This window comes from Pyxicephalus adspersus, chromosome 3, assembly GCF_032062135.1.
Source record: "Pyxicephalus adspersus chromosome 3, UCB_Pads_2.0, whole genome shotgun sequence".
NCBI lineage: Eukaryota > Metazoa > Chordata > Amphibia > Anura > Pyxicephalidae > Pyxicephalus > Pyxicephalus adspersus.
Genome location: NC_092860.1, coordinates 18,042,931 through 18,057,262, shown reverse-complemented (window position 1 = coordinate 18,057,262; position 14,332 = coordinate 18,042,931). Strand labels below are relative to the sequence as shown.

The following is a 14,332-nucleotide window of genomic DNA, read 5'->3' as shown; positions in this document are numbered from 1 at the left end:
GCCCTGATTTATTAAAGCTCTCCAAGACTGGAGAGAATACACTTTCATCAGGAAAGCTGGGTGATTTAGCAAACCTGGAATGGATTTCCTGAAAGTCATTAGCTATTTGTTAGCAAATATGGACCAGATCCATTCCAGGTTTGTTGGATCACCCAGCTTCACTGATGGAAGTGTATCCTCTACAGCCTTAGAGAGCTTTAATAAATCAGGCCTAATAATTGAGCATTGTCACTCTAGGACAGAAAGTGTATTTTTGGTAGGTTCAGCATTAAAAAATCTAATTCATCTAATGGGCTAAAACCTGCCAGATAAATAGTTTTTCACCTTATCATCAAATCAAAATGTGTGACAACTACTGTGCATTGCTAACTGTGCAATATGCTTATATGCAGAAGACAAAGTCACATACACAATCTGCACCTTAGATCCAAAGACCCCCAGAACTACACACAGATGGATTAAAAGACCCTCACATAAATCTATGGTCACTGAAAGGCATTTACACCTTCACTAAAATAGGGAAAGGCTAGAACCTCTATAGGATTTTTATTTTACCATTCGTTAAAGATTTCACCTCATTTGCTCTCTGCTGAAAGTGTTACCATTACAGTAAGCAAAGGGAAATCCTTTAAATGGTGCCCTGGATAGCAATAAAAACCTAACAGCAGTTCCTCACCTTCCTCATTTAGTCCAAAAGCAAAAATAAACATTTTGGCTGGACGTACATTTTTAGAACTACGGTAACTATTAAAATTAAAACCAGGTCCGGTTTACTTTAACAAAATGCCGATGATGGCTGGAAGGCTTCAAATTGAACCTGAGCTAATAAAGTGCTCATTTGCATGCTATAGTAAACATCTATGGATGGCAATTGTCACCTGAAAAAAATGTAGAAATTTAATTTTGTCTGAATATACTCCTGAAACAATAACGGGTATTCCTCGTATACCTAGGCACTCCTGGTCCTACAGCCCTATATCTTCAGTGTGGATCCAAGGCACTGTTTGCTTTGACTGCTAGGCCCTGATACAGAATACACTTTCACCAGTGAAGCTGGGTGATCCAGTAAACCTGGAATCGATTTCTTTAGTCATTTGCTATTTGCTAGCAAATGTTTTGAATCCTGGACCCGATCCATTCCAGATTTGTTGGATCACCCAGCTTCACTGATGAAAGTGTATCCTCTCCAGCCTTGGAGCTTTTATAAATCAGGCCCATAGTCCAAGGTGATTTAGCGATGTCACTACTGTTCTGCTTAGTGTTCTCCCTGCTGGAGGCTTTGACATGAGGAAGCAAAGCCTGACTATACCTGACTATATGGTGCCTCCATACAGTGACACAGTGAGGAACAAGACAAGGTAGGCAAGTAATGGAGAAAAGTCAGCTGCAGGGTGACCACAGCCCATACTGGCCATTTCCCCTCCTTGTATGTTTGTGTGTATCTTCCTCAGCTTCATTCGTCTTCAACATGATATTATAATAAAATGGTTGCCATCACTATTAATTTAGAAAATGTAGTAGATCTCCTGATTCATTTCCTTCTGTCATATTTCCACATTCCAAAATGCTACCTCTTCCACCCACCCTAGTAGGAGGATTGCATGATCTGGGGGAGGAAGAGGTCCAATAAATTACAACATATTTATAAAATACCCAGTATGCCTCTCCAAAATCAGCAAACAAAAATAATCATCAGGAATAATCATCAGAAAATAATCATCAGGGATGCTCATGGAATTGCACAATAGTAAGGGAAACTTTTTGTGTAGGAGAAAGGGTACAATCGTTATGGTTAAAAATCCTTCACAATAAATTGTTCCTATCTCTGCTTCCCCATATTGTGTTATGATCTGCGGTATAAAAACAGAATAGCAGAGAGCAGGAACTGCTCCCTCTCCTCCTCCTATGTACACAAATCCTAAGACACATGTATACAGCTAGATCAATCAGTAACCACATTGGGATTATCCACAAATAGCTAGAATTCCACCACTGAGAACAGAACAAGTGATACGGTAAAACCCCTTTATTACTCACACCTGGCAAACAAACTCATTCTGACACTGGGAGGATTGTCCCCATCGCCTTTTATCCAACTTCAAATAAATGGGATTTCTGGAATTGAGGGTGGTATGGACTAACTCCAGACAAAACATTTTTCTATTAGTTTTGGAGTAAGAAGAATTTTAAAGTTCTGGAAGGTTTTAAATGGTGTTGGCAACCCCAGAGAGATTTCCTCGACCTCTTGTTGTGTTCAACACCTGTCATATGGATAGAAAGGAGGGGAGCTTTTTTATCATTAGGGACACAGACAGAAATACAATTCATCATTCATACAAAACAGAAACTCCAAACCTTCCTCATTCTGCTATAGTATTGATCTCTGTGTTCCTATTGAGAAGATTTTCCCTCAGTTCTTTTCACACCTGGACAGAAAGTGTGGATAAATCTCCTTCAGGGAAAAAAATCCCGACAGAGGTTCGAGACAATTCTTCTTCCATTCTAGACTATACTTTTATTACTACATGTCCTTCTTATGTCCCAAGGGAGATTTTCCCCTACTTGGTGCACTGGTTGAGGCAGCCATTCTCAACCAGGGTCCCTCCAGATGTTTCTAGGGTGATTGGTCTCCCATTTGATGGAGCCTACATAGTTCTCGACCAACACCGATTCGTAAAGCCAACTGCACGACTCTAATTATGTTCTTAGTTGTCTATAAAGGTTTATTCTAGCTAACACTGTAGAAGAGCATTCCTTCCACTGGCCACCAATTGAGGAAGCTTTTTTCACCCACTAACCCAAATAGATTGGTTTTAGTAAGGTATTCCGAAGACATGAAAATTATTCAGGGTTCCTCCGGGGGATAAAGGTTGAGAAACACTGCGTTAAGGCTTGTGAGTTGTACAAAGTCAGCCCATTTCCATAACCAGGCTGGCAGTTCACCACAATCAAAAGTAGTGCGTTACTATTTGTTGTGTTGTACCGCAACTCACTTGCGTCAGAACAGTGTTGCAGTATTGAGTGTGTCAATACTTCAGCGGAGAAACTGCTTTGGCCTTAAACGAAGCTGCTAAAGAAGATCTGGTGAATATTTTTGATTTATCCAAATGTCTATTTTTAGGGCTACTCCCTCCCACAGTTGTTAGCTATTAAATATCTTCTACATTTCTCAGTTTGACATCCGTCCTCCTAATCTTCCTATCCTCCCTAACTCCATCCTCGCTGAAGACAAACAAAGGTTTGTCAGGGGAATAGCCTAAAATGGGTATGAAGGACAAAAATTTAGCTCAGAGTCAAGAAGTTTCTGTAACAATATAAAACCTTCAAAACAAACCATATTGTCTATGTAGACCAAGCATCATATTTTTATCATATTTAGTAATGTGTAAAAGCCTATAAAGGAGCTAGAAAAAGTCATTCAAAACATAGGATACTGGACCAGCACAAGATAACCACTCAATCAACAATCCATGCCAAATAAATACACAAACTGTATTCCACTCTGTTATATACCTATGATGAAATGAAATATAATAATGATCTACCTCCTCTATTTGCTCCTATATATAATAACAAGTGAACCTTGATCCTCAAGTCAATTGTGTTTGGTGTACATATAGTCGTTATATACCTGCTCTGTAATATACTAGTTCTTCCTTGGTGTGTTCATTCAGTGTTAACATTTAGGAATCACATTCACACCTTTCTTTTATTTTCGGATTTTAAAAAAGTGGTGCAAAATTTTTTTGACCTTTTTAATGGTCCACAAATCATTGCAATAAACAAGGTGGTAGCTGCTACTGTTTGTAGAAGTTCTCATTATTGATATAAAAACCCAAACATAGCGCAATAAACAATTATATATTATTCACCCACACTTTTATAGAAAAAGGTGCATTTGGTCTCTCTACCAACAAAAGTATCTGTAATGATACGACCCAGAGTGGAAAGGCGCATAACGTGATACATCCCGGGGTAGAATGACATATCACACGATACGTCTTGGGGTAGAAAGACATATCACATGGTATGTCCCTGGGTAGAAAGTCATATCACACGGTACGTCCCGGGGTAGAAAGACATATCACACGATACCTCTTGGGGTAGAAAGACATATCACATGGTACGTCTTGGGGTAGAAAGACATATAACATGGTACTTCCCGGGGTTGAAAGACATATCACACGATACGTCTTGGGGTAGAAAGACATATCACATAATACATCTTGGGGTAGAAAGACATATCACATGGTACGTCTTGGGGTAGAAAGACATATCACATAATACATCTTGGGGTAGAAAGACATATCACATGGTACGTCTTGGGGTAGAAAGACATATCACATGGTATGTCTTGGGGTAGAAAGACATATAACATGATACGTCTTGGGGTAGAAAGACATATCACATGGGACGACCCTGGGTAGAAAGTCATAACACACGGTACGTCCCGGGGTAGAAAGACATATCACACGGTACGTCTCGGGGTAGAAAGACATATCACACGGTACGTCTCGGGGTAGAAAGACATATCACACACTACGTCCCGTGGTAGAATATAGGGTAGGTATAGCTTTTTCAATTCCAAATCAGTAGCCCTAAGTCACTCTATTAATACCATACCACATATTGATGAGCCCTAAAAGAGTTCAGGTAATTTTACCCCAGCCAAAAGTTAATTTTCTCAATTTAGAATTGGTTGTTCCTCTTGGAGAAATTCATCCATTTCCTACTGCAGTAACACATTTCCCATTTACATAGTAGTTAAATAGTAGGTTAGGTTGAAGAAAGACATAAGTCCATCAAGTTCAATCACTAGGGAAATAAACATATCCCAGATATAAAACCCTATAAGACATAGTTGGTCCAGAGGAAGGCAAAAAAACTCTAGTACAACTTGCTTCAACAGGGGAAAAAAAAGTCCTTCCTGATTCTATGAGGCAATCAGATGTTCCCTGGATGAACCGTCATTGTATTTTTACTTTAGAGCCTTAATCCCCAGTTATATTCTGTGCTTCCGGAAAAACATCCAGCTTTTTCTTAAAGCAATCTATAGTAGTTGCTGGAACTACTTCCTGAGGGAGCCGATTCTAACTCTTTGCAGACCTTACAGTGAGGAATCCCTTCCTTATCCGGAATAATTTGAATGAAATAATTACATGTCTTACCTGTTTGAACAAATAGGCTCAGCTGGTCCACTCCTTCTTCATATCCCCGGGGAGAAAACTGAAGCTTGATTTCAAAGGACTGACCTCTGCGGACAACTAGTCTCTGACAGCCAATATCTCCCGTATGGTGATTGCGATTATTGGTGGCGCAGTCCAGGTCACTGTTCTCGAGGTACAGAGCTAAAGGATAAAGAGAACTGAGTAAGTAAGGACAAACATTTAAGTAAGTATTGTTGCCTGGTCATCAGGATTTATAATGGGCATAATGGAGGCCATAAAAAACAAACAAAAAAGAATATATATATATACTGTATACACACACATAAAATGTATATACCGTAATATTTTGAGCATCTTCAAAAAATGAATGCCGTTAATTGCTATACAACAAAAGCACATACTAATTAGCAGTAAATATCACATGCTGTTATTTATCACTTTTTTCATCATTGTAATGCAATTCATCTAAGCCTTAATATTCCAATAATTAGGTAAAATGTAACATTTTCTGAAAACATTATAGAATCGCTTAATTCTGTTTTAATGAGCAATTCCACTAATTAGTAAACTAATAATGCTTTTAAACTCTAAAATTGTCCTTCAGAAACACAATTTACCCTAATCTGGATAATCTGTAATCCTACAGCAATCATGTTTCAGAGGACACCCGGAGCCCCTGGGAGACTACAGCCTGAAGACTACTACTCCCATCATCTGTTTCCTTCATCACCATATTCAAGCCAAATAAATCTGATTGGTGGCTGGGAAGAACTGATGTTTTACATAAGGCTGTATGGGGGGACAATAAATTACCTGTAATGTCTGGAATTTATGTACTACATTACAACTGGGGGTCTCAGATCTCAGAGTTACCACCAACAGAGTGAAAGTGCTGGTGCAGTATGACATTGCTTGGATAAATAATGAAATTACTGAACAGGTGGGCTGGGGGGTCCATATGACATTCATTGTTACATTTTTAATTCTAGGGTGAATCTTTAAAATATCTGCTCCCATGATCCAGTGAGGTATGAATGTGTATACCTAGAATTAGGTATTGATACAAGTGGGAGGGTGTTTTTGATTTAGCAAACATGAATATGTTTAATTTTTTTTAATATGTGAAGTGAGGTGCACTGAATCTTTTTGTTCAATTTCTTATTTTGAAAAGTGAATCTAAAGGAAACATAGATGTGAAAAACCATTTTGTCATTCACCGATTATTTAGCCATATTAATTTGTTATGGTCCGCATGGCAGGGGTGTGGTATTTGTCTGCATACATTGAGTTTACAAGTGTTCTATTAATTTTATAAAGGCTGAGAGCTATGTATAGGGACTTATGGAAGAACAAAAAGATTTGAACTTTGCCCGCCTTTCCCCCAGCCCTCCTCCTCCTTAGCAAATGATATATTTGTTCATGTCAGCACCATAAAATTCCCCATGGTGCCATCAGCATTTCCCCGTGCCATCAGTGACCATGATTCATTTTACAGGGTGAGCACTGACATTTCAGGTTTTTAGATCTTAGACTGAATATGTAACTTTTCATTCCTATTGATTATTAACAATGTCAATATCTCCTCATTGTAAAACCTTATATCCTGACCTTCATCTTTTTCTTAAACCAATTTTATTGGTCATTGTAAAATATAAGTATTACCTTTAGTAGTGAACTTTACAAATTAAAAAACTGTATGTGTAACCTGCCCAGTCAGGACATCTCCAGTCTTTTAGTTCCAGTAAGCAGATAAGGGTCCTGCAACAGCTCACTATTTCATGTGACTACAAGTTCTGTCCTTCTTGATGTAGACACATGGTTTCCAATATAATGCGGGGATGATGGGAAATGTAGTCAAGCATCTATTGATCTTCCTTTTTAGAGTTCTACAGCCATATCCAATTAACCTTTCCCATGTCTGAATTTAAATAAGAGTGGAATTAGCTTAAATGCAGTGTGCAAGCATATCTGGCCCATACGGTGGGTTTTCTGTCCACCACTTTACTTCATTTTCTCTATGGGTCTGATTTTTAATGCTCTCTAAGACTGGAGATGATAGACTATCCTGGAAGAACCTAGATGATCCAGCAAACCTGAAATGGATTACCTAAATATCATTTGATTTTAGTTGGTGATGGTTTCCAAATCCTGGACCAGATCAATCCCAGGTTTGCTGGATCACCCCGGTTTTCCCATGATAGCTTTTTCCAGCCTAGGAGAGCTTTAATAAATCAGGTCCAATATATTCACTCATCAATCTGATAGCTATTAGAATTTGCCTTGTACAATGTTGGGTTTATATTCCTGGTCCACCAAAACTAAAATTGGTGGGGCTATTTAGCCTTAGTCTGTAAACCACAGCAAGATTTTCCTGTTTAATTACTGACTGACAATTGATTTCCGGGAATTTGTGGGTCCTCCACCCCCGTAGCTTTTTCCAGCACATCCTGTTTCATTCGTTATAATATAAAATAAATAAAAATAGATTGAAGATCCTCATATTGGTGCCAGCAGGTGTGCAGACCCGGCAGACTCAACCACTCTCACCCTCGGTGTCCCTGATAATAAATTGTCTTTTTGTTTAACTCTCTAATATTAGACAAAGACTTGAGTTTTTTATGGACAGACACTGTAAATATTGTACATAAAGCACTGGAATCATTTTGTTAATGGAGCACTTTGTATGGAAAGGTTTGCTGCGGTGGGTCGTCCCATACACACCCATAATGTACACACTTGGACAGTCACTGTGGGATTAGTGAGTGCGGAGAGTTTTCCGATATGTCATTGCTGGTCAGGAGAGAACACACCGCTCTCTGCAGACACACACCTACAGTCACTCCATAGCCCTGTGTGTCCCAGAGTGTTCTTTGTACAAATTACAGGATTTACACTGCACCATTGAACTTTCAGCATCTTGAGCTTCTTGCCAGCTTCATCCCTATCTGCCCTCAACAGGTCCTTCCTGTTAACCCGGTCCTTACCCGTGTTCTGTAAATCCTCAGCTAAATATATTCCAGGTGCTTGAAAGCAAAAAGATATTCAAAGTTTGTGTGCAGCCACAGCCTGAGAAGAGAAGGCTGTCCCCTGCCAGCATGCTGCAGAGAATGATCTTTGTGCACTGTGGGGTAGCATTGATCTTCCTGCAAAGATCTGACCCCCCCCCCCACACACACACACGCCTTTCTGTGCATTAAGTTCTATACAGGGGCCACATGTAAACCCAAACAATAAACTTTTCCGGTTTGCTCCTTTAAAATCTGTTAAACATGCCATTGAAAGATTCTTGTTATGATATCGATTCAAGATTTGAGAAGTGCCAGAAATTCAATCAGCTAACCACGTCCTATATTCTGTGACAATGCTAAAATCTTATCAGGTACACTGGTCCAGGCAGTTCTTGTGGACCGCAGAACCCGCATGTTATAGAGAAGAGGAGAGGGGGAAGGTGTTCTGTATTCTAAAGCTGCGTACACACGTCAGTGATAATCGGCATCTGCCAGATATCGGGCGAAAATCTGGTGTGTGTACAGTCGGCGGCGTCCATTGTCCGAACGACCGTCCTGGCGGATCCACGGACGATGAACGACGCCCGATCCTAATGCAAGTGAAGAGGGAGAGAGCGCAGCAGGGTGCCGTCGCTCTCCCCCTCCCCTCTCCAAAGAGCAGAACGGTGCTGTATGTACAGCACCGCGTCCTGTATGTACAGCACCGTTCATGCATCGTGTAGTCCTTTGTCGTGAAAGATCCTTTCCAACGACAAAAATTGCACGTGTGTACGCAGCTTAAGACACCCCCTTATCCAGGGTGACAACGCTTCTCCTTCATATATACAATACGTGAGTGTTGTCACCCAATGACAGGAAGCTCACCAGGCGAGAATTAAAGGCAAAAAATAAATGATAACACCTGATCTAAGGATTTGTAGGGTGATGTACATGAGAGGACAGGAAGAGACTGAGGGAAGAGAGAGAGAAGGGACAAAGAGAGACAGACAGGCAGACATAAAAGAGAGAGAATAGTATGGAAGAGAAGAGAGACAGACAGACAAACAAGAGGCTGAGAAAGACAGAAAAAAAATTAACTGGCTCCATCCGCTAATTCCTGCTACCCTTGGCTTTTTTATGGCCTATCCTTCGTTTTGAGCTTCTGTCGGCAACCTTCATACGAAGTTAGGGCTTGGCACAGACAACAACCAGTGAACATCGGGGAAAAAAAAAGCGAATTTTTAATATTTATAATAAATTATTAATATATTAAATAAATGTTTATAATAGTGGTAACAGTACACTTCTATCGTTCATCATGCTATCAAGCGACAATAATGAGGGCGTTGGGATTGAAATCTGACAAGCAGAGAATTCTGCTCCCCCTATGGTCTGGATTTCATTTCGTCCTCTCATTTCTACATAAAAGCCTTTTTCATGGAGCTATAATTACTCTTCATAGGCCTTACAAAGACATAATCTCTTCCTCTGCCCTCCAGTATGTGTTTGATGACCATTACACAGCATTCCAGTGCTGACCAGTCTACTGGCATGGATGACCTATGTCTAGCACTAAATGTCTGCGGCCCTTTCTTTGTCCTGGGCCTTATCTGGTGTGACAACATTCACATTCCTTCCTGTGGCTCCTCTCTGTCCTGCATGGAGAGCTGCAGTTAATTCGCTGTGTATGGAATCCTAATGGAAAGATCTGTTTGTGTTTATTTCAACTTCAAAGAGCTTTTATTGAAATTATTACTCATGTTCCCCCAAGGGGGACACTATGTAGACAAGTTACTGCAATAACTTCCTTCCCATATCCCTGGTACTGGGGGTATAAAAGTCCCCTAGAATGCAACGAGTCTTGGCGACACTTCATAAATAACAAAAATATATTTAAAACATTTTCTGTTTTCTCTGCTGGGTATAATAAAATCATATATAATAGAACAAATCAGGAAAAATGAATCTGCATGAAGATCATTATTACATCATGGAATGTTACAATAATCATCTAATTCTCCATTGCTGCTCTTCATGCTACCCCTCCTTTCCTTTTTCTTAAGGTATTGATTCCCTGGCTGTCATGTTGGGTCAACAACCTGCCTCTGACAAACATGCAGATTAGATTCTGGATTGACTTTGACTTTCTGATCTGCAGGCCCTTTCAACGTCAAACTAAAAATCTCTCCTGTAATACATTTTCCTGCCAGCAGATGTCCACAGTCTGATGGCCACCCTAATTCATCCTCATTCTTCTGAGCCCGGGTTGCCATGGTGCTGCCCCAGATTGTAATTGGACAGTGAAAGGAGACGAAGCACAGTGATAAACTCATCTCTTTTGAAGTAGGCTTATTTATAGCACCTCTGGAAAGGTGTAGAGTTATTGTAAATTTTGGGAAGCAATACACCTGACAGAGGTTCAGTTCTTTCCCTATTGCAGTTTGTGTCCCTTTAGGTGAGATTTTCTCTTAAGCCCACTTGACCACCTAAAACAAGGACAGGAAGGGAAATTCTGCCCCATAAGGCAGGCATGTCCAAAGTCTGGCCTGGGGGCCAATTGCTGCCCGTGTTCATATTTTCATTGGCCCACAGCCTCTGTCATAAAATCAATAATATGTGGCCCGCCAGCACTGTTGACTCCAGTATAAAATACATGCGTACAAAAAAGCTATTTTATATATTATTAGAGTTGATCAACCGCCTTGCAAGTTTTGGCCCACTACTCGGCGGGCATAATTGTCAGGACGGGAGTCCCTATGTGTGCACAGTGAATCCCCTACATATTATAGTGGCCGTGTGCTGTGCGGGACCCACACGGACCATGCCCACTCTGATTCCAAGAACCTGCTCTGCGCGGAGCTTGCACTAACACAGGACTCCGTGCACAGGGAACCCCTCACGTCACCCTAGTGGGCGTGTGCTGTGTATAGACCACGCCCACACTAACCCTGACTACTGATGAATGGTCGGCCCCCACACATTTTCACCTCACCAAATCTGGCCCTCAAGTTAGATCTGGTCTTGGTTGTGTAGCTGAGCCTTTAAGGGCTAAGGGGCTACCTACATTCAGGCTCAATATAACGTTCCAGTCGTGCAGTTGGCATTCTTTAGAAAGCAAACATAGCCTGGGTAAAGAAGCCTGTCTCTTCAGAGGTTCATTATCATTACCCCTATAGTCAGAACTAGTGTAGGGAGAGCGGGCTTTGATTTTTGTAGAACTATAAAAGGACAGAGTCACTTACAATACAATTCAAGATCACGGATACCAAAGTCAGCCATATGGGAAGATTAGGTGTTAGGGGTTCAGGTAAGGGAGGTGCTCCAGTGTCAGGGATTCTTTACAATGTAGGGGGGGGGGGTCCATCATGTGGTCAATTAGGGTAACATTGGGAAAATAGCTCATTATTATAACAAATACCCAAACCCCTGCACACACCGTGGCCAGCCGGATCCCAGGAAAAAAAAACATGATCCTCCAAATCAAAATTTCCCTTCCAATTGTTCCCCTGACATCCCAAGGGTCTCTTCAATGTGTAAACATATTTATTTGACCGACAGTAACTTGAGTGTCTATTCTACAATCTGCAGCATTCAGATCTTCCAGGTACTTTCCCATGTCTGTGGAGGTCATAAAACCAAAGGATATTTACAGGCAATTATAAGGAATCAAGAAATTCTTAGATAATTACATACAGTACACAAAATGGGACAACGGGGTCTGGGACCCCATTAAATTAATTAGATTTAATGTGTAATGGGCATGGGTATGTAAACAGATGAATAAACAAGCGCTGTACACACAGCATCATTCTGTTTTATTAAGAAGAAACGGGGGGAGAAGAAATGAGCGGCACCCTTTCCTCCCATAGAAATGCACAGTGGTCATTCCTGATCAATCCGCCATGGAAGACTGATAAACAACGGGGAACAGCTGTACACATCTCAGATTTTCAGTCCGAAGAGTCGTTTTAGGTGACTATTATATGATGTGTATACATAGCTCAAGGCTAACCGTGCACTATGCAAACTTTTCAAATGATGAAATGTTAAGTTCAACAAACCATTGAATTGCTTAAATCAATCATAGTTTACAGTCAATTCCTTGGCAAAACGTTGATCCAAGATTGTGCTGACATGGGTGTTTTTTCTTTTCAATTAGTTAACCTCCATCTTGAGATCAATAAATCAATAAGCAGCCAGTTCATTTATATTGATACCCATGACACCACTAGGCATGCATGCTGAACAATATTTCATATAAATATAATGGTGCAAATGATTGTAATATCGATCAAATAAGAATATTTCAATAGTTGTGTCGATCTCAAGAATCCATTATTATCAACTAGAATTATGATCAGAATATTGGGCTGCCCCAACTCTCTGGAATGGTCTTCCTCGTCCTATTCAGCTTGCTGTTACTTGTGCACATTAAAAGAGCACTCAAATTCGCCTACTCGTCTTCTTTTGTCTCTTAAAACTCTCACTACTTCCCACCATTCTATACCCCCCTACTATTGAGTGCTTTTAAATTGTAAGCTCTTCTGGGCAGGGTCCTCTCCTCCTCCTGTGTCACTGTATTTGTCTGTCATTTGCAACCCCTATTTATTGTACAGCACTACGTAACATGTTGGAGCAATATAAAATTTGTATATTAATATTAATCCATGGGATCATAGTGTATACCTATCATAGGTAAAGGGCAAAAAAAGAAATGTTCTGTCTTTAATATGTTTCTAAAATTTCAGGACAAGAGCTTTTGGGGGATTGGCCTTCGTCTCCATCCAAGTAACACTGCTGGAGAAGGCAAACCCAAAAAAACAGCACAACCACTAGTGCACAACAACGATCACCAATAAAATACCGAAAACCAATGCCGTGCAAAAGTACCAGCCAATATGTGTCATTGCTGTACCTTCCAAAGAGGAGATATGAGACATTTAAGGCAAAAGTTACACCTCCCACTCTGACCTCAGCTGTCTCAGGCAAAGAAAAAAAAAGCACACACAATGTCACATACAGACTCACTTAAACAGAAGGTGTTTGCTATTAAAGAATAAGCAAAAATATTAATGAAAATGAGAATGGTGATACACATCAAGTGAGTTGGTAAAGTGTTTCCATTTAAACGTTTACAATATTTTAAAAAATTAGCAATGCAACTTGTAAAAAAGTTGCAACAACTTTTTGGCAGCCAAATGCTACATTTTGGAATACAGGTCTATCCTTCGGATCTAAAAGCAGCCAGTACTATGTGCATAGGCAATAATACATGAACATATTTTGTATTTTGCATTAATATAGCATGAGCAGTTTTTTTTTGTAGTGGTTGTTTAGATTTGCATTTAATAAGTCATGGGTACAATACCTTCTGCCATGGTCCAGCTTGTGCACTGACCTCACTTCCAGTACTATATGACACCCTAACTATAGCAAAGAGTTTTTATAGTCCCCAGAACACGCCTATGGGGCAGGGCTGACTGTAGGGAGAACTTTACTCATAGACAGGGTGACACTTTACAAGGGAGGTGCGTGGGGGGTAGAGACTTAACCCATACAATGCCTGCAGACAAGCAAAGCAATGACTAAAAGAATAAAGGGTCAGGATATCCAAACTTTTTATAGGTTAGGTCTCTGTTGACATTACTTTAGCATTTTTCACAGCTCTAACTTCAATAGATGTCAGAAAGTTATGTGCTAACCTGGCAGACACAGCTGGATAAGTATTATTGAAGCATAAAGTATATACAAAGTAGCCATTTGCTCCTATACAATAGTCTATTGTGTAAAAATGTTTGGTAAAGCGAAGGCAAAAACATATTTTAGTATGAAAGGTGTAAACTAAAAATGACAATAAGACATAAAAATAACTATAAAAAAGTAAAAATAAAAAAATAAATAAATGTGTATTTTATTGCATTGGCTGTACACTGCCCAGCTGCTCCAAGATATTGTTTGTCAGAAATCAAAGCACTTAGGGATCATCCTCATTTTTGTACTATAGGTTATAATTCATTTCAGTCTCTGAAATTCCATCAACTGTATTCATCTGTCATTTGCAACCCCTATTTAATGTACAGTGCTGAGGAATATGTTGGTGCTATATAAATCTTGTTTAATAATAACTTACAAGTTTATGGGAATTAGTCACAGCCCAAGGGGCTAGAAAGTGCATAT

The 14,332-nt window shown here is 39.9% G+C and overlaps 1 protein-coding gene across 1 annotated transcript in view; it reads right to left on the bottom strand.

The window, feature by feature from the left end:
* Positions 1 to 13,593, bottom strand: part of TGM2 (transglutaminase 2) — a 45,874-nt gene extending 32,281 nt beyond the window's left edge. The window contains exons 1-2 of the mRNA XM_072403750.1: positions 13,524 to 13,593; positions 5,169 to 5,348 (exon numbers count right to left, since the gene is read on the bottom strand). Of these exons, the coding sequence (XP_072259851.1) occupies positions 5,169 to 5,348; positions 13,524 to 13,533 (190 nt within the window). The 5' untranslated portion in view covers positions 13,534 to 13,593. The remainder of the gene's footprint in view (positions 1 to 5,168; positions 5,349 to 13,523) is intronic.
* Positions 13,594 to 14,332: the final 739 nt, after the last annotated feature.